At 61.9% G+C, this 25,390-nt stretch overlaps 2 protein-coding genes and 1 long non-coding RNA gene across 4 annotated transcripts; 1 reads left to right on the forward strand and 2 right to left on the reverse strand.

Annotated features, from left to right (window-relative positions):
* Positions 1–590: 590 nt before the first annotated feature.
* Positions 591–18,245, reverse strand: PLCB3 (phospholipase C beta 3). 2 transcript variants are annotated; one of them, XM_012463095.3, is made up of 31 exons: positions 18,027–18,245; positions 15,292–15,369; positions 14,973–15,041; positions 14,746–14,886; positions 14,473–14,552; positions 14,337–14,390; positions 14,154–14,229; positions 13,962–14,062; positions 13,262–13,428; positions 13,042–13,188; positions 10,793–11,033; positions 10,537–10,621; positions 9,701–9,887; positions 8,724–8,929; positions 7,135–7,231; positions 6,966–7,050; positions 6,564–6,688; positions 6,092–6,246; positions 5,852–6,013; positions 5,068–5,167; positions 4,870–4,974; positions 4,566–4,657; positions 3,574–3,727; positions 3,451–3,486; positions 3,156–3,348; positions 2,623–2,773; positions 2,459–2,535; positions 2,266–2,355; positions 1,969–2,026; positions 1,254–1,340; positions 591–1,160 (listed from the first exon to the last, which is right to left on the reverse strand). In XM_012463095.3, exons 1-31 carry the CDS (start codon positions 18,123–18,125, stop codon positions 957–959), a joined length of 3,702 nt encoding a protein of 1,233 aa, XP_012318518.1. In that variant the 5' UTR covers positions 18,126–18,245; the 3' UTR covers positions 591–956. The 2 variants fall into 2 exon arrangements, with proteins under 2 accessions (XP_012318518.1, XP_012318519.1); XM_012463096.3 differs by having other exon boundaries at positions 3,180–3,348; positions 18,027–18,125.
* Positions 18,246–21,587: 3,342 nt separating this feature from the next.
* Positions 21,588–22,765, reverse strand: LOC110568737 (uncharacterized). Its single transcript, XR_002478939.2, has 2 exons — positions 22,550–22,765; positions 21,588–21,849 (listed from the first exon to the last, which is right to left on the reverse strand). It is a non-coding gene; the product is annotated as an uncharacterized LOC110568737 (long non-coding RNA).
* Positions 22,766–22,865: 100 nt separating this feature from the next.
* On the forward strand, positions 22,866–25,208 carry PPP1R14B (protein phosphatase 1 regulatory inhibitor subunit 14B). Its single transcript, XM_012462883.3, has 4 exons — positions 22,866–23,393; positions 24,503–24,586; positions 24,816–24,848; positions 24,936–25,208. Exons 1-4 carry the CDS (start codon positions 23,136–23,138, stop codon positions 25,002–25,004), a joined length of 444 nt encoding a protein of 147 aa, XP_012318306.3. The 5' UTR covers positions 22,866–23,135; the 3' UTR covers positions 25,005–25,208.
* The last annotated feature ends 182 nt before the right edge of the window (positions 25,209–25,390 follow it).

Consider the following 25,390-nt stretch of genomic DNA (forward strand, 5'->3'; position numbering starts at 1 on the left):
TCAATCTCCTCATCTGTAAAACAGGCACAACATCTCCCTCACAGGGATGAGGGGATGCCAGGTGGCCCAGCCCCTGCGTGTCTGACTGTCCGCTTCCCTTCCCCCAGCGTCACAGGCAGGCCTACTGCCCACCTCTCTCTGAAGGCCCTGGGCCCCCTAGTGTGGGGCAGGTTCTCTGTCCTGCTCCACCCCGGCTGATCTATCACCCGATAGAGTCAACTGCCTGTCGGGGGCCCAAAGCAGCCGGGGCGGAAGATGCTAGGCGTTTGGGTCATATCAGGCCACAGGAAAGGGGGCAGGGAAGGCTTCCTGAAGCAGAGGCCTGAGCCTCAACGAAGAGAGAACAGGGAGAGCCTTGGAGGGCAGAAAGTCATGGGGAGGGGGAACAGGAACAGTGGCCTGGAGGCAGAGAGCACAGGCAGAGGAAGCCCACAGACGTTCGGCAGGCTCGGCAGGACAGGCTCAGGTTCAACCAGCAGCCCTTTGCTGGAGGGATGACCTCAACCCCACCAAAGGCCCGAACCCCATTTCACAGATGAGGAAACTTAGGGCCCTGAGTCCTCTCACCCCAAAGCACACTGCACACAGGGTCCCTGAAATCCACTTTTATTCATGTAAAAAAATTCCCAAAGAGTAGAGAAAAAATGTGACTCCTACTTCCCGGAGCCCCGCGTCTCTAGCCAGCTCTCCCGGGAAGGGAAGGAGACGCTGCAAGCTCAAGGATGTGGGTGTCACGGGAGCAAGGCCCTGAGCAGAGCCCCGACCGAGAGCTTAGGGCAGGAAGGAGGGGCCCCAGGAGGATGAAGGGAGTTAGCTGAGGTACTTGCCCTGGGTTTAAAAAAATAAAATTCTAGAGATAAAAAGTTAAAAAAAAAAAAAAAAGGCTTAGTGTCGTTGCCTCCTGCCCTCCACCCAGTGCCCACCCTGGCCCTGTGGCCACCTCGTGCTCAGCCAGTTCAGAGCTGCGTGTTCTCCTCCTGGCTCTCCGAGTCAGCACCCGACAGGTGCCCGCTGCTCCCGGGTGCATGACCATTGCTGGCATAGGCCACCAGAGGCCTGTCCCCCAGCCCCTCTGGCGTCTCGCCCAGCAGGCTCCGGCGGATCTCCTGGGGCAGCCTCGCCCGCTGCTCCTGACACTCCTGGGCCAGCTGGGCCAGCAGCTGTGGGAGAAGGATGATCACAGGGAGGCCTGGCTGCCCTGCACCCCGCCTGCCTGCCCTGCACCCCGCCTGCCTGCCCGCCTGTGGCCTCACCTTGGGCTCCTCTTCTGCCAGCTGTTGCAGGACCTGCTGCTGCCCCGCCACAAGACGGTCGTGCCGCTGCTTCTGGGCCTCCTCCAGCTACAGGGGTGGGCAAGGGCTCAGCTGAGGGGCCCTGAGGGAGGGGCTCGGGCCTCGGGGCTTTGGCTGGGTATAGAAGCCAGGTGGGTGAGGCCAGGCACAGTGGCCTCACGCCTGTAATCCCAGCACTTTGGGAGGCTGAGGCAGGCGGATTTCCTGAGGTCAGGAGTTAGAGACCAGCCTGACCAACATGGTGAAATCCCGTCTCTACTAAAAATACAAAAATTAGCCGGGCGTGGTGGCACATGCCTGTAATCCCAGCTACTCGGGAGGGTGAGGCACAATCGCTTGAACCCAGAAGGCGGAGGTTGCAGTGAGCTGAGATCACACCACTGCGCTCCAGCCTGGGTGACATACCGAGACTCTGTCTCAAAGAAAAATAAAAAGAAGTCAGGTGACCAAAGGCTCCCAGGGTGGTGTAACAGGGCTGTGAGAGGACCGGGCCCGAGGACACCTGATGCAGACAGCTGGCTCTGGATATAATGTGGGCACCCTTGGGCTGTTGGGCATTCGGGAAAGGTTCTAGAAGAACCTTGAGGGCAACACGGCACCAGACCAGGCACTGAGACCAGTGTCTGATGAGTGAAGGAAGGGAGGTGGGGTAGGGTGGGCTGGGAGCCTGACTCACCCGACGGATGGAGTTGACAGACTCAGTGATGTGCCGACGATTAATCTCTGTCAGTTCCCTGCACAGGAGCAACGCAGGATGGCTCGGCGCCCAGGCGCCCGCCCTGCCCCCCCAAATACGCAAATGCCCCAGGCACCCACCCTGCCTCCCTAGTACCCAGACAGCCCAGACACCCGCTCTGCCTCCCCAGTACCCAGATGGCCCAGGTACCCGCCTTGTCCCCCTAGTACGCAGACGGCCCAGGCACCCACCCTGCCTCCCCAGTGCCCACACGGCCCCCGGCCCAGGTGCCCTTACACCTCCTTCTTATGCTTGTCCCTCGTCTTGGCCTCCGAGATGCTGTTGTGGCGCTTTCTGTCCAGGATCTTCTGCAGCTCCTTCTTCTCCCTGGAGAAGCCGGCAGGGGAAGAGGAGCGGTCAGCCGCAGAAGCACAGACTCTGCCCTCCTCCTGGCGCCCAGAGCCCCCCATAGACCAGCCTCGCCCTTCACCTCTCGTTCGTCTCCTTCAGCCTCTTGAACTGAGTTGTGTTTGCATCAAGGATGACCTCCCTGAGCCGCTGCTGAGCCTGTGGACACAGGGAACCCGATGGGTGACGCTGGGCTGATGACAGGTCTATCCAGGAGGCTTTCCCTGGCCACTGAGGGCCCCTCACCTGTTTCAGGTGCTCCAGCCTCCGCTGGGCCTCTGCGTCCACCTGGGCCTCCCGCAGCTCCAGCAGGCTCTGCACCTGTCTGTTCTGGAACTCCTGATAGCGCTTCGCCTCGTCCTCCCCCTCCTTTGAGTCCTCGTCAGCAGCCCCACCTCTGCGAGGAGAACCCCTCTGGGTGACGCTTGGGTCCACCACATGGGACTGGGACGGGGAGGGTGCGAGGGAGGGCTCATCCCGCAGGCGATGGCAGACACCACCCTGTGTGGCCAGGTCTGTTATGCAAACCAGGAGGCCATTAGCGCCACCCAAGTGAAGGGAGCCTATTTGGGCAACAAGCTCCTCATGGAGGACTTCAAAAGAGATGTCACTCCCCAGGGGACGCTGGGGGCCTTGTGTGGAGCCTCCTCTGTCCTTGCACTGAACCCTCCTCCCTGGGGGTCGAGGAGCGCGGCTCTTGCCATCTCCATGCCCAGCGACCCCCATGTTCACATCAGCACACCCAACACACCCAGCACCCAGCCAGGCCAGACACTCACAGGGCACCTGGCCGCGGCCGGCACCTGCTCTCCGCCTGTGCCTGAGCCAGGCCGTCCAGCAGGCGGCGGGTGAGGGTGACCACCTTCCGCTGATGCTTCTTGCGCAGCTCCCGAAGCTCTCGCTCCTGCCGGCTCCGGAGCTTGACCAGAGCCTTGTGTCCTTGGAGCTCGTCCAGCGGGGTAGGGGCCACCTCTGGGAGTGGCAAAGCAAAGGTGGGCGGGGAACAGGAGTGGGGCAGGCCAACCTGCAAGGCAGCCACTGTGCCCCCCTGCCTCCAGGTACCCCGCCCCCTACCTGAGAGGATGCTGGCGATGAGATCGTCACGCTGCCCTGGGGAGCAGAGGCCCGGTGAGGAGCTGGAGGACACGGCAGTGGGGCGCCTCCCCTCGGCCCACCCCTAGCCAGGCCGCTCCTTACCTGGGCTGCTCAGAGAGGCACTGGTAGGGGAGGTGGCAGGGCCAGGAGGCCGGCGTGGGGAGGCATCCAGTGGGCTAGGGCTGGGGTTTGGGGACAGCTGAGACCCCAGCTGCTGAGACTGGGTGTCCTGGCATGTCTCGTGGCCAGCCTGAGCCTACGGGGAGAAAGGAGAATGCTCTTTCCAGAATGCTGTTGCCTCTGGGCCCTTCTGTCCTCCACCACCCCCTAGGGCCCCCAGCACCCCCATCAGCCCCCCTTAGCCCAACTGCTGTGCTTCTTTGTGACAGGAGGCTGTCTGGGCACCTGCAGAGGAGCGGTATAGATCATGCCTTTCTGAGCGCCTTCTCCACATGGGCTGTGGGGAAGATAACATAACGGCAGCCACTGCCCATGCTCAGGAACTCCTAGATCGTTCTGGAAAGGCCTGACCAAGTCCCGAGCCTCCTCTCCTCCCCTGCCCGTGTCCTCCACCCTTGCCTACAGTCGCTCATTTTCCTCGCTGCTCAGCTCCTGATTAAATCAACAAAGGATGAGACCGCAGAGTGGGCGCCAGCCTCTCCGCTAACAGCTCTGGGCAGCCCTAATTGCAGTCATCTCTCCCTACTCGCCTGCCGCAGGCCCCGGGGGACTAGGTCTGGAAGAGCAGGTGAACCTCTGTGCCTGACCCCTCCCCACGGAGGCCACTGCCCTCCTCATGGCTCCCAGGACCCCACGTCTGAGCAGCTTCTGTGGCTTCGCACTGCCCTGACGCAGTGGCTGGGTCCCCTGTACCCCTATGCGGAGCCTGCATGGAGCTGGAGGAATTCCAGCCCAGGTCTGACCTGAAGGGCTCCTGAATGCAAATGGGTGGTTTTCATCTCCTCAAAATTCCAGGGCTGCCAAGCTTACTGAGCTAGACAGACCAGAAGCCCCCATGCCACGTGGCCACAGCTGTCATGTCCAGTAGCCCCCTGGGTCACAGCAAGCCTGGGCCCTGCCCTGACCCAGCTCACCTCATTCTCACCAATGAGGGCAGCCAGTTGGCGGGCCCTCTGGTCCATCAGGCTGACGTGCTTAATGGGGTTGATCAAGGCCTCCGCGTAGTCTAGTGGGAGGCAGAAGGCCAGGGTTTCAGAGACGGAGCCCCCAAGCCACACCCTGCCCACCAGCCCTGGTCTCAATGAGGAATTTCGGAACTTGTCCTCGGGTCTGTTCACCACTCAGTTGGGGCCACCCAGCTCGGCCACTCCCCGGCCCTGAGGGTGACCCTTGTCCCTCACCCTCCCTGGCCAGTCTGGCCCCCAACCCCTGGCTCACCCTGGTGGTCGTCAGGAATGTAGTCCGAGGCCTCGGTGTAGATGAGCAGGGCCGGCAGGCACAGCGGTTGGTTGGCCTCGTTCCGCAGGCAGACGTAGTGGTACCCTGGGCGGGCAGGAGGGCAACGTTGTGTTGCTGGGTCCAGCGGGGCCCCTACCCACTGCCCGCTGTGCTGCCCAGAGCCCACCAAGGCCTCACCAGAGCGGATGGCAGAGACAGGCAGGATCCGGTGCCCCACGAATTTGCCACCCTCCTCAAAGGCTGCGATGCGAAGCGAAGCCAGCGTGGGCAGCACCACCTGCGGGCCAGACCGGAGCTGAGCCACGGGGCTGACCCTGGATCACTGTGGCCACTGGGCCACAGCTAACCACAGCCGTCAAAGCCTAACAGAGCAGACCTTCAGCTGAGCTGACCCCCTGAGCATCAGTCACCATCGCCACTGAGCTGAGGGCTGACCCCAGCTCCACAGCCTGGCCTAATAGATGACTGCAGCTATCAGGACCCTGTGGCAAGATGCCAGGCACCCAGGCCCCTAGGGCCCTACAGACAGCTCTGGTCATCGCCAGTTTAGAAACGGAGTGAGCCATAAGTAGGAGGCTGCGAACACACCGCCCGGGTTGGGAGCAGAGGCTGCGTCCACGCGGGGCTGTGGGAGGTGTGGAAGAGCAGACGTGAGCTTGGGGTTGTGACCTCAGCTCCTGCCTCGGAGATGGGGCAGGCTGTGTCCACTCCTTGCAGGGGACACAAGACCTCTAGCTGGCACTCCCCCACCCCCATCTCACCTTCTCACCCTCGTCTCTTCCCCTGAGGAGGACAGGGAGCCTGACGCTGGGACAGGCAGGTCCTGGGAGACCCCGGGCACCCCCCACTTTCTGATCCCCAGTCACCAACAGCCTGCCTGGTTCCTGTTCTCCCACCTGAGAGCCGGGGCAGTCGGGGCTGGATCTGCCTGTGCCCGGGCGGGCTAGGGCGCCAGGCTCACCTTGGGGAAGGCAAACGGCTCCTCATCCCACACGGGGTTGAAGGAGTTCCCCTGAGAGGTCCGGGTGCGGTACTTGCGCCGTGTGTCAACAGGGAGGCCGAACATGTCCACCTCCACGTAGATGCCCACCTTCCTGTCGGACAGGAACTGCCCCGAGATCACCTGGGAGGCAGGGCAGGGAGGGTGAGGCCGCTGCGAGAGTCTTGACCCAAGGACACCCCCGGCCCTCCCAGGCCCCACCTTGACCCGCAAGGCGTTGGCCACGATGCCGTCCACGATGACTTCGGTGAAGGGATCGAAGGACTTGTCCGGCCGCCGCATGAACTCCGGCTTGAGCAGGTACCCGCTGCGCCCGTTGTACTCAAACACGCCCGCGTTGAGCTGCATCGCCACATCTGGGGCAGCAGGGGCAAGTCAAGCAGGGCAGTGCCATGTTGGGGAACGGGAGATCATCAGGGGTCAGATGGCGTCCAAGGCCCAGGGTCAGGGGTGGGTTCAAATGGCATCGGGGTCCGGATCCAGAGCAGATCAGACAGGGGAGGGGTCTGGTGTCAGCCAAGGGCAGGAGGTGGGGTGAGTCGGGGGCTGGGTTCGCCTGGAATCTGGGATTAGACAGGGTCAGAGGTCCGTTCAGGCAAGACCAGCAGCATCGTGGGTCAGAAGTCAGCAAGATCAAGGGTCAGGGTCAAGACAGAGGGGGCCCAGGGCTCACCCAGGGTCTGGAAGTTGAGTGCAACAAGCTGGCACCCTACATTCCAGAAGAGCTGGGGCATGTAGTTGGAGGAGTCCACGCGGGTGCCCTTGGGGTAGATGCGGCTGAGCTGCTGCTTGTTGTATCTGAGGTTGGTGGTCAGGGGCCACACGGGTGCCAGGGCCTACGCCGTCAGCCTCCACCTCCAGCCTCAGCCAGGTGCTCCTGTGACCCCTTACATCCAGCCCCTCCGTTTCTCAGCCTCGCCGTCCCCCTGAGACTGCCTGGATCTGCCCAAGCCCTAGGCCAGGGTGCAGGAGGGCCACAGGAGGACCAGCAGCCTGTGCAGGAGGCACACGCGGGGACAGGACACTCCGAGCACCCCACCCTAGCCTGCCCGCCCACGGTGCCTTGAAAGGATACTCCACAAACTCCATGGGGCTCTTGGTCAGCTGCTCCATGGCCTTGGTCTCCACGAAGGATGACATCTCGAAGCATTTGTTCCTCTCTGCGGGGTGAGCCAGGAGAGGGCATCAGGCCTGGCAGGGATGAGTCGGGCAAGCTCCCACACCCGCCATCCACCCCTACTCACTTCGAGCAGCTTCAAAGGACTTGAACTTGACAGGCTCGATGTAGTTGACAAGCGTGGACATCTCCTCGGTGGCATTGACCTCGCTGCTGGCTGTGCCCTGTGGGCCCCAACCCAGGGTCAGCAGTGCCACTCCCACCACAGGGGACAGTCCCTCCCCTGCCCCCCACGAAGGAGGCGCTGACCCTCTTCCCATCACTACACACGCACCGCTGCGGCTGCCCACACTCTTCTCCCCGGGGTCCCACTGACGCGCCCTGGACACCACCCAGCCACTCCTCTTCTCCCTGATCCTCAGAGGCTGGAGCCCCTCACCCCCACACCCAGGGGTTCAGTTACATCCATTCCCAGCCCCAGTCTCCAGTCCCCACCTTGCCGCCTCCTCTCAGGTGGCTCACAGGATCCTCAAACTCAGCCCTTCCAACGGTGACTTCTGGGCAGCCCTCACCACACCCCTCCTTCCTCTGGGATCCTCTCGGATCTGACCTCTTATGACAGCCAGGCTGACTTTTTTTTTTTTTTTTGAGACAGAGTCTTGCTCTTTCGTCTTTCAGAATGGAGTGCAATGGTGCAATCTCACTGCAGCCTCCGCTTCCTCCCCGGCTCAAGTGATTCTCCTGCCTCAGCCTCCCAAGTAGCTGGGACTACAGGCGCCCACCATCTTGACAGGCTAATTTATGTATTTTCAGTAGAGATGGAGTTTCACCATGTTGGCCAGGCTGGTCTTGAACTCCCAACCTCAGACAAGCCTCCCACCTCGGCCTCCCAAAGTGCTAGGATTACAGGCGTGAGCCACCTCACTTGGCCTATATAGGTGTTACAATTATTACTTTTGCTGAATCACTTGGGAGTAAATTGCAGACATCATGTCCTTTACCCATAAATACTTCAGCATGTATGGACATTCTCTTATATAACTCCAGTACAATAATTCAATTCAGGAAACAAAACATTAGTGTATTATCTAATATGTAGTCCATCTTTAAATTTCACTAATTGCCCCAGTAATTGTCTTTATAGCAATGTCTATTTTGTTTTGTTTTGTTTTTTTGAGACACAGTCTCCCTGGCTGGAGTGCAGTGGCACAATCTCAGCTCACTGCAACCTCCACCTCCCAGGTTCAAGCAATTCTTATGCCTCTGCCTCCCGAGTAGCTGGGCTTAGAGGTATGAGCCACCACACCCGGCTCAGACTGAGTTTTTCTGTACCACTCCTCACAGCTCCTCAATGCTTCCCATGACAACGCTCCCCGCTCCTGCACCCCTGGCCCTGCCACAGGGCCTTTGCACATGCTGTCCCACTTCCTGAGGTCTGCCTGCCCCACCTCCCTGCCCAGCAGGCTCCACGTCCCCTGCCAGTTCTGTATGCTAACTCACCCCTCCCGGGCCACACCAGCAGCAGAACTGAATACTTGTTTACATGCCTGATGCTATAGACCCCTCCTCCCACCTTCACTCACACCCACACTGAGCCCCAGGAGGCAGGGGTGACGTCAGTCTTGTTGACGGTCAGACCCAGCCCCAGCGGAGGTAATAAACTGCTTCTGAGGTAAAGATGCTGCCTTCCCCACCTGCCCGCCCTGTGGGCCTCACCTCATCTGTGGTCGGCTTTTTGGGGTCTGTCTGTTCCTCTTCTTCCTCGTCTTCCTCCTCATCCTCACGGTCAGCAGGTCCAAGAGCATAGGGGCCCCGGTTCAGGCCCTCCTCGCCCAAAGATTTTCGAAGCTCCAGGCTGGGCTTCTCGAGCACCCCCTCCTCCCCATTGCTCAGACCTGGGCAGCTGTCAGAGCTGGGAGACCCTGCAGAGGACAGGGCCACAGGGTCGGGGTCAGGACCAAGTCTGCTCAGGAAGCCTGGAGGGGTTGTTCCCAGTGTATGCCGAGGTGACTCGGTGGGGAAGTCACAGGGTACTCCAGGGCAGTGTGGCTGGCGGAGAGGCCAAGAGGTCAGGGGTCGGACAGTATCAAACCGAGCAGGGGTTGAGAGGGGTCATAGGTCAAAGGTGAAGGTCTAGGGTGGTATTCAGCTGGGAGGTAGGGTGGCTCAGTGGGGTGAGAAGTCAGGAAGTTGGGAACCACAGCCTTGACAGTGGGGTAAGGGATGACATAGCAGGGTTATAGGTCAGGGGTCAGAGCCATGTCCAAGGAGGGGGCATAGTGAGGTGAATAGTCAGGGGTGAGAGGTCAGAGGTCAGCTGAAACGATAACCAACTGGGCAGGTAGACTCAATGGGGGCTTAGGGGTCTGAGGTCACACACAAGGTGTGGGATGCGGTTCACCGAGGTCAGAGGTCAGCCTTCAGAGCCATCACCGGGTTGTGGGGAGGCTCTGAGGGGTGAGAGGCTGAGGTTGGGGGTCAGGAGTGGGGGTGTAGCTCAGTGAGGCATGCATCTGAGGTCAGCAGACAGGTGGTAGGAGAGGCCAGGTGTGGGGACAGGTGCAGAGAGGCGGGACAGGTCCGTGGGTCTGTGGGAGGGTGGGCTGGGGGTCTGGGGTGAAGTGGCACCACGTATGGAGCATAAGGCCAGAGGCTAGGGTCGGGTCAGGGTCCCAGGCCAGGCTGGGGCCTACCAAGCTGCGGGGAGGAGGGCTCGGTGGCGGCAGAGCTCTCGCTTAGGGCCGAGTTGCTCTGCTCCAGCGGCCGCTTGCGCCCAGCGCTGTCTGGGCCACCCGTGCTAGGCTGGTGCCGCTTCTTGTTCTTCACCAGGATTCGGCCCATCAGGTCCTGGGGGCTGGGCAGGGGAACGCCTGGGGCCAGCTGGGCAGGCATGGATGGGTCAGGGCCTTGGACTGGGTCTGCAGCCCCCACCCTGGCCCCCACACCCCCACCCTGGCTCCGAGCCCCCACCCTGGTCCCCACGCCCCCACCCTGGCTCCGCAACCCCCACCCTGGCCCCCACGCCCCCACCCTGGCTCTGAGCCCCCACCCTGGCCCCCGTGACCCCACCCTGGCTCCGCAGCACCCACCCTGGCCCCCACAACCCCACCCTGGCCCCCGAGCCCCCACCCTGACCCCCAAGCCCCCACCCTGGCCCCCACGCCCCCACCCTGGCTCCGCAGCACCCACCCTGGCCTCCGTGCCCCCACCCTGGCCCCCACGCCCCCACCCTGGCTCTGCAGCCCCCACCCTGGCCCCCACGCCCCCACCCTGGCTCCGCAGCCCCCACCCTGGCCCCCGTGCCCCCACCCTGGCTCCGCAGCCCCCACCCTGGCTCTGCAGCACCCATCCTGGCCCCCGTGCCCCCACCCTGGCTCCACAGCCCCCACCCTGGCTCTGCAGCACCCATCCTGGCCCCCATGCCCCCACCCTGGCTCCGAGCCCCCATCCTGGCCCCCACGCCCCCACCCTGGCTCCGAAACACCCACCCTGGCCCCCACGCACCCACTCTGGCTCCAAGCCACCATACCGGGTACTTGTCCAGAGGATCGATAAGCAATGCATCTCCAAAGATGGAGCGGCAGTACTCGGCCATCTTCGCCTGCTGCTTTGCCCTGTGGAGCCAAGGTCAGAGTTCAGAGGGCCCCAGGGGAAGCTGGGGTCTACGGGACATGTCAGCGGCGGTTCACAGGGTCGGAGGTCCCGGAGCAGTCCAACAGCGCTGAGGTGGGAGGGCTGTCCCTGGGGTCACGGGGTCCCGGAGTCCCGGCCAGGGGCTCACTCACGAGTCCACATGGTTCTCAAAGGAGAGGATGACAGGGTAGGGCGAGGTCTTGAAGGCGGTCTCGGCAATGGCCTCCAGCACGTCTCGCAGAGGCACCTCCGTGGTCATGGTGAAGCCATGGGTGATGAAGGGCTCCTCCTCGGGCGGCCGCCCCTTCCACACATCCAGCTCAACGCAGCGGCAGCCCCAGAGCAGGGCCTGGCGGTACATCTCCACTGACGAGGTCCCAGCCAGCTGCCCCGCTGCGGGGGAGGCTCTATCACCAAGGCTGCCCACCAGCCCAGCTCCTCACTACCCGGCCCCACCCAAAACAGGCCATGCTGGGTTCGCAGGGGACTCTCCCTCGCTCACATGCATACCCACCTGCCCATCCCACCAGTGTGAGCTGTGGGAGTCATCCTGAGGCTCACTGTAGCTCCCCACTGTCCCAGCAACCCCTCCCTCTCCTCACTCCCTCCATCCACCTCGGCCCTGGCACAGCTCACAGGACCTCCTGTGTGGAATACTCCAGGCCTCCCTGCCTCCAATCCAATCTCTTTTATTTATTTTTTTATTTTTTTGAGACAGAGTTTTGCTCTTGTTGCCCAGGCTGGAGTACAATGGCGTGATCTTGGCTGACTGCAACCTCCGCTTTCCAGGTTCAAAGGATTCTCCTGCCTCAGCCTCCTGAGTAACTGGGATTACAGGCATGCATCACCACGCCCAGCTAATTTTGTATTTTTAGTAGAGATGGGGTTTTTCCATGTTGGTCATGCTGGTCTCAAACTCCCGACCTCAGGTGATTCACCTGCCTCAGCCTCCCAAAGTGCTGGGATTACAGCCACTGTGCCCGGCCTCTTTCTTTTTTTATTTCTTTTGAGACAGCGTCTTGCTGTCGCCCAGGCTGGAGTATACTGGCACAATCTCGGCTCACTGCAACCTCCATCTCCTGGGTTCAAGAGATTCTCCTGCCTCAGCCTCCTGAGTAGCTGGGATTACAGGCACCCACCCACCACCACACCTGGGTAATTTTTGTATTTTCAATAGAAATGGGGTTTCACCATGTTGGCCAGGCTGGTCTCGAACTTCTGACCTCAGGTGATCCGCCCACCTCAGCCTCTCAAAGTGCTGGAATTACAGGCATGAGCCACTGCACCCAGCCTCAATCCAATCTCTATAGAGCACCTGGCATCATCTTTCTAAAAATATATCATATCAGGCCATGTCACATCTTCTGCTTCAGCCTCCCAAAAGCCCCTCCCTCCCACTCAGGATGAATCCAAGTGCCTCTGGGCCCTGGGTCTCACCCTGCCTTGCTCTCCCTCTCTTACCAGGCACCTACCCCCGGCCCATTCTGCATCCTGCCTCCCCAGCTTCCTTTCTGCTTTTTTTTTTTTACTTTTTTTTTTTGAGAAAAGGTCTCACTCTGTCACCCAGGCTGGAGTGCAGTGGCACAATCACAGCTCACTGCTGCCTCAACCTTCCCAGAACCAAGGGATACTCCCACCTCAGCCTCTCAAGCAGCTGGAACCACAGGCATGCACTACCACCCCCACCCCCAGCTAATTTTTAAAAAATTATTTGTAGAGATGGGGTCATACTGTGTTGCCCAGGCTGGTCTCAAAACTGGGGCTCAAGGGATCTGCCTGCCTTAGCCTCTCAAAGTTCTGGGATTACAGGCATGAGCCACTGCACCCATCCCCATTCCAGCCTCTTGAAAGCACCTTGCAGGCTAGGTATGGCAAGGGCTCACACCTGTAATCCCAGCATTTTGGGAGGCCAAGGCAGGGGGATCACCTGAGGTTCGGACCAGCCTGACCCACATGGAGAAACCCCATCTCTACTAAAAATACAAAATTAGCTGGGTGTGGTGGCACATGCCTGTAATCCCAGCTACTTGGGAGGCTGAGGCAGGAGAATCCCTTGAACCCGGGAGGCGGAGGTTGCGGTGAGCCGAGATCGCACTATTGCACTCCTGCTTGGGCAACAAGAGCAAAACTCGTTCTCAAAAAGAGAAAAAAAAAACCTCAGTATTCTGCTCCAGGCCTTAACACAGGCCGTTCCAGGCCTCAGCCCTTCCCTGGGGAAGCCACCATGAGGCATGCTGCCACAGAGAGGCCCCGCTGCCCAGGGCCGGCTGCCTGCTCCCTGCCTGCATCCCCAGCACTGGCCAATTCACGAGCAAATGAGGCAAAAGAACTATGCCCCAGGAGTGGGCCATGCAAGTGCCAGAGGGCAGAGGTCACGGGCGCCACCCCGGCCGCCGCTCACCAGTGAGATACGTGTTATGCGAGGAGTTGATGAAGTAGGCACTCAGCGGCTGGGTCATGTCCGCGCTCAGATCCAGGGCTTCCAGGGGCAGGATGCCGTTCTCCTCGCCTCCCAGGTAGCGGCTAAAGCCCTCCATGGACATCTGGTCTGGGGTCGGAGGGGGTCAGCAGAGTCAGCCGGGCCCCGCCTGCCCCGCCCACCTGCCCCCTGGCCAGCTCACCTCGCTCTAGGAACTGCTTGTTGGGCTCATACTTCTCAATGAGCAGCCGGGCTTGGGAGGGCCGCAGGGGTGGGTACAGCACTTCGTTGAGTCTCGGGTCGCGTTGCTTCTGGTTGATGAAGTCCATGAGCTGCTCCAGCGTCAGGTATGGCTTGCCCTTGGCACCTCTGGAGGGGGCAGGAAGCCGGGTCAGGCTGGAGTCTCACCGGGCTCCCATCCGCTCGACAAGCCCTGGCCCTGGGCAAGGGAGTCAGAAGGCTTGCCCCTGGATCTGGCACCCAGTGAGTGGGACTCTGGGTGAGTCACAGCCCGCTCTGGGCCACGGTTTCTCCCTTCACTCTCCTGACTACTTGGCGTTGTCAAGGCAGCAGACCAGTGGGCACTGGCAATGGCCAGAGCTTGGGAGCTGCCAAGTGCTCGGCCCACCACCCCTTGCTTCCAGATCTCACGGCACGCCTGAGCCTTGGTTCCCATCACAGAGTGGGCTGATTAAAGCAGCTCTGCCACAGGGTCGGCCCAGAGCTGCCTGTAACTGAGGGGCACAAATGGCGGCTTTGAGCACGGGCACATCGACAGGTCCTCCCCGGGTCCGCCCTGGCGCTTCAGGACCCAGCCCACCAGCTCCCCGTCTCCCCACTGAGCTAGAGGCGCGCTAAGCAGAAGCCACAGACACAGGGGCTGGGAGGCAGGTCCTGCTCACATCTCCAGCAGGATCTTGTCAATGTCTGGCCGCAGACACAGCTTGTTCAGGAACCGCTCAAAGATTTCCAAGGAAAACTCATCGGGTCGGATGGACTCACTCTGGGGGCCAAGGAGTATGGGGTGAGAACCCAGGGGCGGCCAGCCCTGGAAGGGTGGGTGCCCACCCTGCCCCTACCCCCACTCCACACACCCGGTTGAAGTTGAGGCCACAGGATTCCAGCGCAGTCTCCACTCGCTTCTTGTCAGCTGAGAACATCTTCAGGATGCTGATGCAGGCAGGGGGGGTGCAGGGTCGGGGGGGTGCAGGGTCAGTGAGGGGCAAAGTTCACCAAGGTCAGGGCAGGGGGAAGGTGCTAGGGGAAGGGGTGCTCACTTCTTGACGGGGATCCGACCATCCTGGTTCACCTGCAGCTTCAGTTTCGTGTATCTGGGGAGGTAGGTGAAGGGGTCACACCCTGAAAACAGCCACATGAACCCCCCAGCTCCCCTTCGGGTGGCCTGGGGCTCACGCTTTGCGCAGGAAGGTGTTCCGGGAGGCATTCTGAGCCAGGATGTTCATAGCCAGCTTGAACAGCTCCTCGGACCAGACCTAGGGGGCCAGTATACACGGTGAGGCAGTGAGTGGGGGACAGACGGGCTGCCCAGCTGCAACCCAGGCCCACAACTGGCTCTGGGACACAGTAGGTCACAGAGCAGCCTAGACACAGCAGGTGTCGGTACGTGACAGCCGCCTCAGAGAGTAAGGCAGTGACTCCTCCCTCAATCTCTCCGTGCTGGCCCACCTTGGCTGTGTCGTCCTGCACGGCCATGAAGTTCAAGAACACTGTGTTCACGGGGTCTGGCCCAGACACCACCGTCATCAGCTTCTCCTCCAGCCGGGCATCAGGACCCCCAAAGCCCAGAACTTCCCGGATCTTGGGGTCCTGAGTCGGTGAGAGCCAAGGGTGAGGAGGGGTTCCCGGGCCTCACAACCTCAGTGTGTTCTTCAGTCCTGGGCTCCATCACTCACCTTGGGCAGGCGGGCGTACCGGCCCGTCCGTGTGTCCCTGATGGAACTGATGTCCAGTGTGTCCACCTCCTGTGGGGACCCAGATGCCAGGCTGGGTATGAGAGGCTGTAGGTCCACAGCCAGGAGCCTCCAAGCTCCCCACCCAGGCCAGGGAGTGGCCAGCCCCTGGCCACAGCCCCAGCCTTAGCTCCTGGCCTGAGTACTTCCTGTCTGGGCAGCCGTGGGAGAGGTCAGCCTGCAGCTGGGCCCCACCCCCATGGGCAGGGCAGTGGTCTGGGACAGGGACCCTTGAGCCAGCTGCATCAGCACTCATTCTCACCATGTTGGGGCCTGTCCAGTACAAGAAGAAGCCATTGGGGTCCACACGCAGGGTGACCAGGTTCCGACTGGAGGTCTCCTGGGGACAGCACAGGGCAGCAGGAATCAGGGAGTGAGGGCTGCGGTGCCGGCTTGGCCCCTGTGCCCCCCCACCATGCACCCCAGAGTTCCTGCCTGTGAGCTGAGGCAAAACCTGGTCCAGTCATAGGTCCTGCGTGGCTACCTGTGGCCTCAGAACAAAGCCAAGGTCCAGCATCACACCAACCCCAACGCCTCTTCCCAGCCTCACCTCCCTCTGGCCCTGGGATTCTACCTGCCCCTTCCCAGGGCTTTGTCTCATGTTTCCTTCGCCAGGACACCCTGCCCTTCCTTTTCCACCCATGAAATCTGACCCACCCCCAGAAGGGCTCCCCGGGCCCCATCCTGGGCTCAGTTTCCCCAGAAGTGCTGAGAGCTCTGCGACAGTGGCAGCCACCCTAGGTCACTGCCCCCTAGTTCACAGAATGTTTATGGAATGAAAGTGAGGAGTCTGACCCCACTGCCCTCTGTGTCCCTTGGGACCCCACAATGACCCCTTGGTCTGCCTCAAAGTCCATTATCCATCTTACCGCACTTACCGGGGTCCCCACAGCCTCAACGCTCCTCCCCATCTTATAGAAGCACAGTCCCCCAAGAGGGGACTCGCCCTGCTCTCAGGACCGGGCAGTGAGCTCTTCTTCCCTCAAACAGCCCTGCAGCTGGCAGGGGGCAGGGAAGTACATGCCAGCCCCATTTTCTGAGAAGAGCCCAGTCTCTGGCACACTCCCAGGGCCAACCCGTGTGACTCAGGACCAGCAGCCAGAGGGGATGTCCTCCAGGGTTTAGACTCAGCCAGGGCCAGTGTGGCCAAGTGGCCACAGGTAGGACCCTCCCATCCCAAGCTCTTCCAGCCAGGAAAGGACCCCGCCTCATGTTGGGTGCCACCCCCAAACTGCTGCTCGGTGTCTGATGGGCAATACTGTCATTATCAGTACAAAGTCCCACATACACACAACGCCCCTACTGCGCGCCACGGACAGTCCCATGCACCTAACGTCTCTGTGCACCCACAGGCCTCCTAATGAGCCTAAGAGGGGTGTGCTCTTGTCACTCCCATTTAACAGATGGGGAGACTGAGTTACAGGGACACTTTGTAGCCTGCCCGAGGTCATCGGAGCCAGGACTTGCTTGCAGACAGTATGGTTCCAGCGTCCTGTGACCCAGGAAGCAGGGAGCCAAGACTTCTGCCAGGTTCCCAGCTCCTGGCCTCAGCCACACCCCATTGTGGGGCCTGGGCTAAGTCTCTGCTTTCCAGACCTCAGTTTCCTCTTCTGGGGAATGGGGATTGCATCAGCCCCACCCATGGCAGGCTTTGCTTACAAAGGATGGGCATTGACCTGGGAACAGAAGGGACAAGAGGCCCTAAAACTTTGGGGATGCACAGACCTCCCCACCTCAGTGTGCTGACACCCAGCCCCATTCCCTCTCAGGGTTCCCAACCCTACCCTGGGGCTGAGGCCCCCAAATGGTATGAGGAGGGGGAGTCTGTGGGTACTGCCCCTAGGGTTTCCCCATGCCTCTCCCCAGGGGTCTGCCCTTAAAGGCAGCCCAGGCCCCCTCCTCTCCTGCCCCAAGCCTCTTTCAGCACCCCCTACCCCACCCCCAGGGCCCTCTCCCTGTTCCCACTTCCTTATTTGGGTTTATCACAGTGGAAGGAAAAGAAGAAACTTTTCCCTTCAGGCCAGCCTGGGGGGAGGGGTCTCCCCCAGCCCCTGGGGCACCCAGGCACCCCTCCAAGCACACCTGCCACTTCAGGCCACGCCCCCGTCTCCTCCCCCCAGCTCCCACGCCTACCCCGGGGCCCCACCCAGCCGGAAAAGAGCCCAGAGTCTTCCAGGCCTGTAGCCTGACTGGGAAGGAGCCGTGAGGAAGCTCAGGCCGGCGGGGTGGAGGCCCTGGGGAAGGAGGGGCTCAGGGGACAGAGGAGGGGACCCAGGATGGGGATGGGCAGCCAAAGGTGGGGACCCGGGCATTTGGGAAGCACCAGCGGCAGAACAGACAAAGGGGGGCCAGGATGTATTGGGGTTCAAGGTCCCAAGCCTAAGGAGTGGGGAGCAAAGTTCTCAGGGTGGAGGAACTTGGGGGGCAAAGTCTCCACTAGGGGGTGACTGGGTGCTCCCACCTGCGCAGGGAGCTGGGCTGGGATCCAGAAGCAGGGCAAAGGGGTGCCAACCAGAACAGGGGGAAAAGTGATGAATGGGCGAGGACTGTTCAGGCAGGGCACCGGGAAGAGTAGGGGCGCCCTGGCATACACCTGGAATGAGGATGCCCAGAGCCAGCCTGAGGATCAGGGTCCTGCAGCCGGGGGTCCAGTGCTGGGCAAGGGTCTGGGGGCCAGGCCAGGATCGGGGTACCAGAATTAGTCTGGCAGGGAGTGGTGGGAAGGGCGAATGAAAACTGGGGGACGAGGTTTATTGGGGTTCAAAGTATCTGCGCCAATGAGTGGAGCCAAATTTTCCAGGGCTGAGGGACTGGGGGTTGGGGGAACAAAGTCTTTATTACGGGGACGATCGGGGACTTAAGTTTCCGGAGGGCCGCCAGGCTGGGATGGGGGTGGCGCCATGGGCAGGCGAGGCTGGGGTGGGGGGTCCCCGGCGTCTGGTCGAGCTTGACTGAAGGAGTCCAGGGATCTGGGCGGAGCAGGGCCCGCGCGCTTACCTCGTCCCATTTGATGAACTTACTCCCGCGCCGCAGGGTCTCCACCACGGTGGGCGGCTCCAGCTGCAGCGCGTGGACGCCGGGCTGGGCGCCCGCCATGGCCAGGCCAGGGGCGGGTCGAGGACCCACGGAGCCCTGACGGGGACCGACGGCGCCGCTAGTCCCACCGCACGGGCCGCTCCGGCCCCGCGGCGTCAGTGCCCGCCCGCCCGCCAGTCTGTCCCGGACCGACCAGAGCCTCGGCGGGGCCCGGGCGGGGCGGGGACGGGGCGGGGCCTCCCGAGTCCCGCCCCCTCCCACCGCGTCGGACCCGCCCGCCCCGCGTCGGCTCCCCCTGGCGGCCGGGGCGGCGACTGCAGCCGGAGCGGGGACTGGGGCAGGGGCACGCGGACGGGTTAGGGGCTTTGCTGCGGGACTTAGCAGGACCTGATCCTTCGGGCCTGGGGCGAAAGAAAGGGGCTGGGGGCCGGAGTGGCTGTTGGGGAGCAACTGGAGGGACTGGGTGTAGAGGGCGCTGCTTAAGGCGGCCCGGGATCAGCCCACTGAGGTTTCTGAACGACGGGGCTGCGGTGCCGGTGGAAAGCTGGACTTGGGCCGGGGGTCCCCGCAGAGCCTTGCCGCCCACCCGCTTCTGCCGCACTTAGCTGAAAGCAGGAAAAGCTTCTCCCGCCCCTCTCTGCCCTGGCTTCGCCTCACCCACTCTTCTGCTGCGCGGTCCCCCTCCCTGGGAGCACTTAGCCGACTAATGGGCCTCCCGCAGGCAGGCGCCCCTCCCCCGTCCCTAGCCCTGGGAGGCCGGGCGCCTGCCACCTCCTTTGAGGACCCAAGCATCCCGGTCTTTGAGAATGGGCCCTAGAACAGCCCCCTTCTTGTTGCCGCAGACCCCATGACTGGAGCCTGACTGTGGGCCTCATGGCTGAGAACTACGCGGGGAACGCTGTTGTCTGCCCAGAGGGGTCAGAAGCTTTGTGGGTGTCCCCAGACAGGAGGGTTGAGGAGGGGCTCTGCAGTGCCTGGCCCACAGCAGGTGCCCTGAAATCTGCGTTCCAAGGATGGGAGCGGGGAAGGCGCATGACCAATGGGATGGGTGGGGGCTGCAGCCCCTCCCGCAGGGCTTGGCTGGGTGGGGGGGGTTCCTGCCTGGGGGCCCCTGTGGGAGCCCCCCCAATACAGAGGCAGTAACAGCAGCAAGTTTAAAGTAGAACTCATCCAGAGGGGCCAGCCAAGTCACCTAGAAACCCAGAAAGAGATGCAGCTGGCTGGGGGGCGGGGGGAGGGGGAGGGGTCAGCGGAGAAGGAGCCGCCTTGCAGGCCCCTTTGCCCCAGGCGTTAAGACCCCCACGAGGAGCCCTGCCTGGCCCTGGCCTTCCTCCACACCCCACCAAGTTCTCCATCAACTCTAACCTAGTGAATTTCCTTGCTTTCAGCCCTAGCCCTGTGGGGTGTGATTATGATCTCCACTTGAGGCCTAGAGAGGGGAAGGAACTTGCCCAAGGTCACACAGCGTCTTAGGAGGGTTTCAACCCTCCAACTTTCTGAGGCCCGGGAGCCTCTAGACCTCCTTGGGAAAACAGAGCCATGCAAGAGATTGGCCCCTGCCCTCACAGGCTGCAGTTCAAGGCCAGCTCTTGCTAGCAGCCTCTTGCTAGTGGCCGAACGTACTCTCTAGGTTCCTTAGTCCCCTTGTCTAGAAGCGAAAGGTTGCTGGATATATAAGCAAATGGGTGGGGAGATGCCAATTTGACCTGAGTGGCTGGAAGCTGTGGGGACACCAGGGAGGGAGGAGGAAAGGGCGCAGGTCAGCTCTGGGGCAGGGGAACCTCCAGCCTGTGCTGGGGCTAGCAGAGCCTGGAGCCAGGGCCTGTGCTTAAGGGGTCAAGCTGTGGGCCCTAGGCCTTGGGCAAGGGTACTTCAAAGAAGCATAGGACAGCAGCTCCTTGGGGAAGAAAACAGGATGGGCACCTATTTCCTGGGCTGGAGCCTCTTCTCCTCCTCCACCCTGTGTCTCCCGAGGCCAGGGCAGCCCCCATTAGAGGGCTCCTTCCTTCCCAGACACTTTTTTCCAGCCTTGGTAATGGTAATAGGGTTTCTCAGCAAGCAGTAATGGTGAAGGCAGGCAGCCTTTCCGGACTCTACCCTTGATTAAAGGCAAGTCTTGACCTACAGGACCCTCCCCAGAGCCGCTGCTTCAAGGATGCACTCTAATGGAGGGGAGCTGGGGCCCTGGGAGGGGTAGGGCTGGGGAGGCCACAGCCTGAGGCTGGAAGGAGGAGCAGGGTACATACCCAGCCCAGTAGGGCTCAGGCAGGAGGGCCACGGTGGGCGCAGACCCCTAACCACAGAAGTCAGGACCATCAGCCCGCTGAAGAGGCCTGGGGCAGGTAAGTGACTTGCAAACAGCCTCTCAGCCTATGCTGTACAGCCAGGATTTGAACCCAGTTCTTCTTGGAGTAGGAGTTCCTACTCCAAGGCTAAGGTTCTGTGCAGGATGGCCCAGCTTCCAGGAAGGTGGCAGGCCAGCACGCCCACCTGCACCAAGTGGTCTTGGGTGGATAGCCATGGGAACTGGACAGGAATCCGGGTGTGCCTGAGAGTGGCACAGAATAGAGAAAGAGGGAGAGTCAGGAAGAACGCCCTGCCCAGAGAACCCTCAGAGGGGTGCCCTGACCTGTGGACATGGCTGGAAGCCTTCACACCAACCCTCAGGGGAGGACAGACAGAAAGGCCAGCTCTCAGGGTGGAAGCATCTTGGGGGCAGAGCTAGAGCTGAAGGTCTTCATGGCCTGCAGGCCCCACTTCCACAGAAGCTGTTGGGCATGAGGGGCTATTTGAGGATCTTCCCGCTTCAATCTGTTTGCACCCTCAAGTTGCAAATCAATGCTTGGTGTGGTGGGGAATTTGGACTGGGGGAAAGTGATCCTCCTATCAGGCCAGGCTTCGGGCAGGAGGCCAGGCCACGAATGGGGCTCCCCGTGGAGAGGGTGGACCCTGCCTAATCCGAAAGAGCAAGGGTCAGCCCTTCCTCAGCACCCAGCCTGGCTGCAGGGAGGCTGAGGCCAGAGGAAGGGCACGGGGAGGTGGTCAGCTCAGTCTACCCTTCCCTGAACGGAGCCCTGGAGCCTATCGCCCTCACGATGCCCAGCCTCCGTCTTCTCTTTGTCTCTTCTCTGTGACTACAGGGCAAAGGAGGAGCCCAACATCCTGGGTTGGAGTTTGGATGCAACCCCAGCTGTGTGACCCCGGTGCCAGTCCCAATCCAGCTCTGAACTTCACCGGCTGCAGCTGGCTTCCCCCACAACATCCAAAGAGTGTCTGTGAGGGGCTGGGGGCAGAAATATTGCTCAGATCCAAGACCCTGTTTGGGATGGCTCAAGGTGAGCCTGCTGTCCACAGAAATCCCCCGGAGCTTCGCAGCCTTATTGAGTGGTGTCTACAGGGAGGCGAGGAGGTGGAGGAGAGACTTCGTGTCAGGGGGTTTGAGCCACACAGCCTGGGTTTAAAGTCTCAGCTCCCGTTTCATCTACCAGTGCGACTTAATTCACCTCCGTGGTGTAGTAAGTAATTTAACTTCCCACGAATTTTCCTATTTAATCTTCGTTACAACCTTCTGAGGAAATGCAGGCACAGAGGAAGCCATTCATTCTTTTCAAATCATTTGTTCAACCAGTGCAGCGACCTGCTATGAGTGTGACATAGTTCTAGGTGCTGGGGTTCAGCGGGGACCAGGTAATTTGCCTAATAGCAGTGGATATGAAGACCACTCCAGCCTGGTAGCACCAGCGGACCAGGTCCGCGCAGGGCTCAGCCCCACGGAACTCACAGTCTAGAAGTGGGAGACAGACAATAAACGAATGAATGAGACCATTTAAAGATGCAGAAAATCACATAGTGGGAGGGAATGGGATGCGCCATCAGTCTATTGGAGATGGCCAGGGCTGTGTGGAGGACCCAGGAGCCGCAGGGCGGGGGTGTGGGAGCCCCGGCGCGGCGCCCTCCCGGCGGAGCCGTTTGGGCGGCTGTCCCGACGCACGCTCCCAGTGGTAGCCGCGATGATCGCCTTCATTATTGAGTCCTGGCCCCATCACTGCCCAGCTCTTTGCGCCTTACCGTCCCACTCTGTGCGCACACCGGTCGGGGGCGCAGAGGACGCCCCAAACAACTTCGCGCTTCCTGGCCGGGCCGCGCTGCGGGGGAGGGGCCGTGCCGGGCGCGGACTCCGTTTCCCACAAGCCCGCGCCCCGCGCCATCTTGCCGGTGGGCGGTGGCTGCCGCGGTTGGCCGTTCGGGCTGGCCGGCCGCCTCCGCTCATCCCCCCTGCCCCGCCAGCCTCGGCTTCCTTCGTTGGGGGCGTGGGACCCTGCTAGTCAGGGCGTCTGGGGACCCGGACAGCTCCTGCCCGCCTTCTCCACTCCTCCATCCCCGGGAGCCCGGTCCACGTGTCGGTCCGTGCGCAGGAGGGGGTTTGCCCCTCGCTGGCCGAGGGCTAGAGGACCCGGACATCGGAGACCGCAGCATCTCCTCACCAGACTCCCAGTCTGCACACGCTGTCCACTCCCTTGCATCCTCGGAGGGCCCCTATTCTCAGGTGGCCTTCATGAGGACAGAATGAAGAAGGGTCCAGGGAGGACTAGCATCCTGGCGGGAGCGCAAAGCGACGTCCTGAGCACTTAGAACGCCTGGGTTTGGGACTGGACGGTGGCATTTAGTGGGTACAGACAGCTAGGCCACCTTCTGCAAAAGAAACCCTCCCCTACCCCTGCCCGGGGGCGGAGTAAGGGATAGGGGCGCGTAGAGGGGCTGGCCCTTTAAGGGGGTGTGGTCGGGGGGCGGAGTAAGAGCGAGACAGAGAAAGCGCTTCGGCGGCGGCAGCTCGGGCGGCGGCCGCGGGGGACAAAGGGCGGGCGGATCGGCGGGGAGGGGGCGGGGCGCGGCCAGGCCAGGCCCGGGGGCTCCGCATGCTGCAGCTGCCCCCGGGCGCCCCCGCCGCCGCCCTCGCCGCGGAGCCACGCGGAGCCGAGCGGGCGAGCTAATCCGAGCCAGCCGGCGGGCGTCCCGGAGGCGGCGGCGCAGGGAGGGGCCCGACGCGCGCACGTGGCCCCGGCGGCCGCCATGGCGGACAGCGGCACCGCGGGGGGCGCGGCGTTGGCGGCCCCGGCGCCCGGGCCGGGCAGTGGCGGCCCAGGACCACGCGTCTACTTTCAGAGTCCCCCCGGGGCCGCAGGAGAAGGCCCGGGCGGCGCGGACGATGAGGGCCCAGTGAGGCGCCAAGGGAAGGTCACCGTCAAGTATGACCGCAAGGAGCTACGGAAGCGCCTCAACCTAGAGGAGTGGATCCTGGAGCAGCTCACGCGCCTCTACGACTGCCAGGTGTGTTTCCACCCCGCGCCGACACCCTAAAATCGATCTCGTGCCGGTCCGCCTGGGAGCCCCACTGTGAGCTCGCCTGTCACCGGAGTCAAAGGGCACTCTGCTTCCACGCGCGCTCCCCTCCTCTCTGCACTCCCCGCCCCGAATATATGCTCTTTCTTGTCTGACTTAAGTCACTTCTGTTTTCTCAGCTGCCTCAGACCCTGCGCCCCTCATGCCACTCCCCAGGTCAAGCTTAGTGTCCTCCAGAAGCCTCAAGGCGTAGCCTGGGCCTTGGGCAAGAGGCTAGTCTGGGCTGGCAGTGGCAGGAGGTCTCATCTCCTAGTGCCTGCTGGCTTAGACTGTGGTTACATGGAGCTAGTCTGATAGGTGGCTGGGGCTGGGCTGTTCTATGGGCTAGCCTGGAACTCCATCTTGGCGTGCGTGCAGGCTAGCCCGTTTTCTGGGCTCTGCTTCTCCACCCCCATGACTCCCTGGTTGTTCAGATGGTGACTCAGGCCCCAGGGGGCAGGGTGGAGGAGTGGGCTTGCCCGGTGCTGCCTGCCTACCCTAGCCCAGCCCTGGAATGCAGCTGACTCCAAACAGGATAGGGGCTTTCTGGGGAGGGTGGGGCAGGGTCGTGGGCACCCCCTCCCTCACCAAAGCATGGGCTCTTTGTTTCCTCTTTGCCAGGCCCGGGTCCTTCCCAGTGACCCCTCAGCCTTCACTTCCTCCTCACTCCCCGGGAGCTGTGACAGGTGTTTGGGGGAGGGGAGGGGGCTATGATGAGCTGGAACAGCTGCACCCACCGGTGCCCTGGTGAGATGGGGGGCCCGGATGCTGGGGAGACACATCTGCTGGGTTCCCAGCCCAAGGTCTGCAGCCCTAGCTAGCTGGCCTTGTCTGGCACCCCTGGTGCCCACTGGCAGGGACAGGAAACCCCCCCAACCCCTTTGGGCAATTTGCCTTGGCACGGGCCTAATCTGTTTTCCTCCTCAGAGCAGCTGCCGTTGTGTCTGCTGGGCACAGGGCCGGGTTCCTGCGAGGTAGGCAGGGGCCTCAACCCAGAGCCCCTTTACACCCTCTAACTCAGGCTCTTGTCTCTTCCCCCTCCCCCACCCCCATCCCAGGAAGAGGAGATCCCAGAACTGGAGATTGATGTGGATGAGCTCCTGGACATGGAGAGTGACGATGCCCGGGCTGCCAGGGTCAAGGTGAGGGAGCTGGGGGGGTGGCGGGCGAAGGGCTGCCTGAGGCACTACTGGGGAGCCAGGCCCTGGAGTCTCAGCTCCTGCCTCAGCTGAATGGGGTGCCTAGCTGTGAGGTGGCCGTGGCATCTCCTGTGCCTCAGGGTGGCCCCAGTCCCTTGGAAGTGGGTATAGGTGAGCTCCAGGCCCCTACTCCTGAGGACTCACTTATCCCTCCTCCCCCATCCCCTGCTAGGAGCTGCTGGTTGACTGTTACAAACCCACAGAGGTAAGCTTTCCCCAGGGGCAGGGTGAGGGGAGCCCGGCTCCTGACATCCTGGGGTCTGGTCTCCCTAATGTTTACCCTCCCACCCAGGCCTTCATCTCTGGCCTGCTGGACAAGATCCGGGGCATGCAGAAGCTGAGCACACCCCAGAAGAAATGAGGGTCCCCGACCCAGGCGAATGGTGGCTCCCACAGGACAATCGCTGCCCCCAACCTCATAGCAACAGCAATACCAGGGGACCCTGTGGCCAGGCCTGGTGCCATGAGCAGGGCTCCTCGTGCCCCTGGCCCAGGGGTCTCTTCCCCTGTCCCCCTCAGTTTTCCACTTGGGGTTTTTTATTGTTATTAAACTGATGGGACTTTTTGTGTTTTTATATTGACTCTGCGGCGCGGGCCCTTTAATAAAGCTAGGATACGCCTTTGGTGCGGCTAACAGACTCCACTGATCTCTTTTAGGGGGGCACGCCGCTCTGTGACTTCTGCCAGCTCAGCTTCTCCCCAGGTGACCACAGGCCTTCCTGAGGGCCACGTAGTCATGGCGATAGC

The sequence above is a fragment of the Aotus nancymaae genome, unplaced genomic scaffold (assembly GCF_030222135.1).
Source record: "Aotus nancymaae isolate 86718 unplaced genomic scaffold, 86718_ANA_hifiasm-v0.15.2.pri h1tg000059l, whole genome shotgun sequence".
Lineage (NCBI taxonomy): Eukaryota > Metazoa > Chordata > Mammalia > Primates > Aotidae > Aotus > Aotus nancymaae.

What these genes read in the sequence shown, in the direction of transcription:
- PLCB3 (XM_012463095.3), bottom strand. Translation starts at nt 18,125, where the DNA reads ATGGCGGGCGCCCAGCCCGGCGTCCACGCGCTGCAGCTGGAGCCGCCC. An exon ending in AGTTCATCAAATGGGACGAG is followed by an intron (nt 15,370 to 18,026) that starts GTAAGCGCGCGG and finishes TGCTGTCCCCAG; the next exon opens with GAGACCTCCAGTCGGAACCT. An exon ending in GGCTGGAGCACCTGAAACAG is followed by an intron (nt 2,536 to 2,622) that starts GTGAGGGGCCCT and finishes CTGTGTCCACAG; the next exon opens with GCTCAGCAGCGGCTCAGGGA.
- PPP1R14B (XM_012462883.3), top strand. Translation starts at nt 23,136, where the DNA reads ATGGCGGACAGCGGCACCGCGGGGGGCGCGGCGTTGGCGGCCCCGGCG. An exon ending in CGCGCCTCTACGACTGCCAG is followed by an intron (nt 23,394 to 24,502) that starts GTGTGTTTCCAC and finishes CCCCCATCCCAG; the next exon opens with GAAGAGGAGATCCCAGAACT. An exon ending in ACTGTTACAAACCCACAGAG is followed by an intron (nt 24,849 to 24,935) that starts GTAAGCTTTCCC and finishes CCTCCCACCCAG; the next exon opens with GCCTTCATCTCTGGCCTGCT.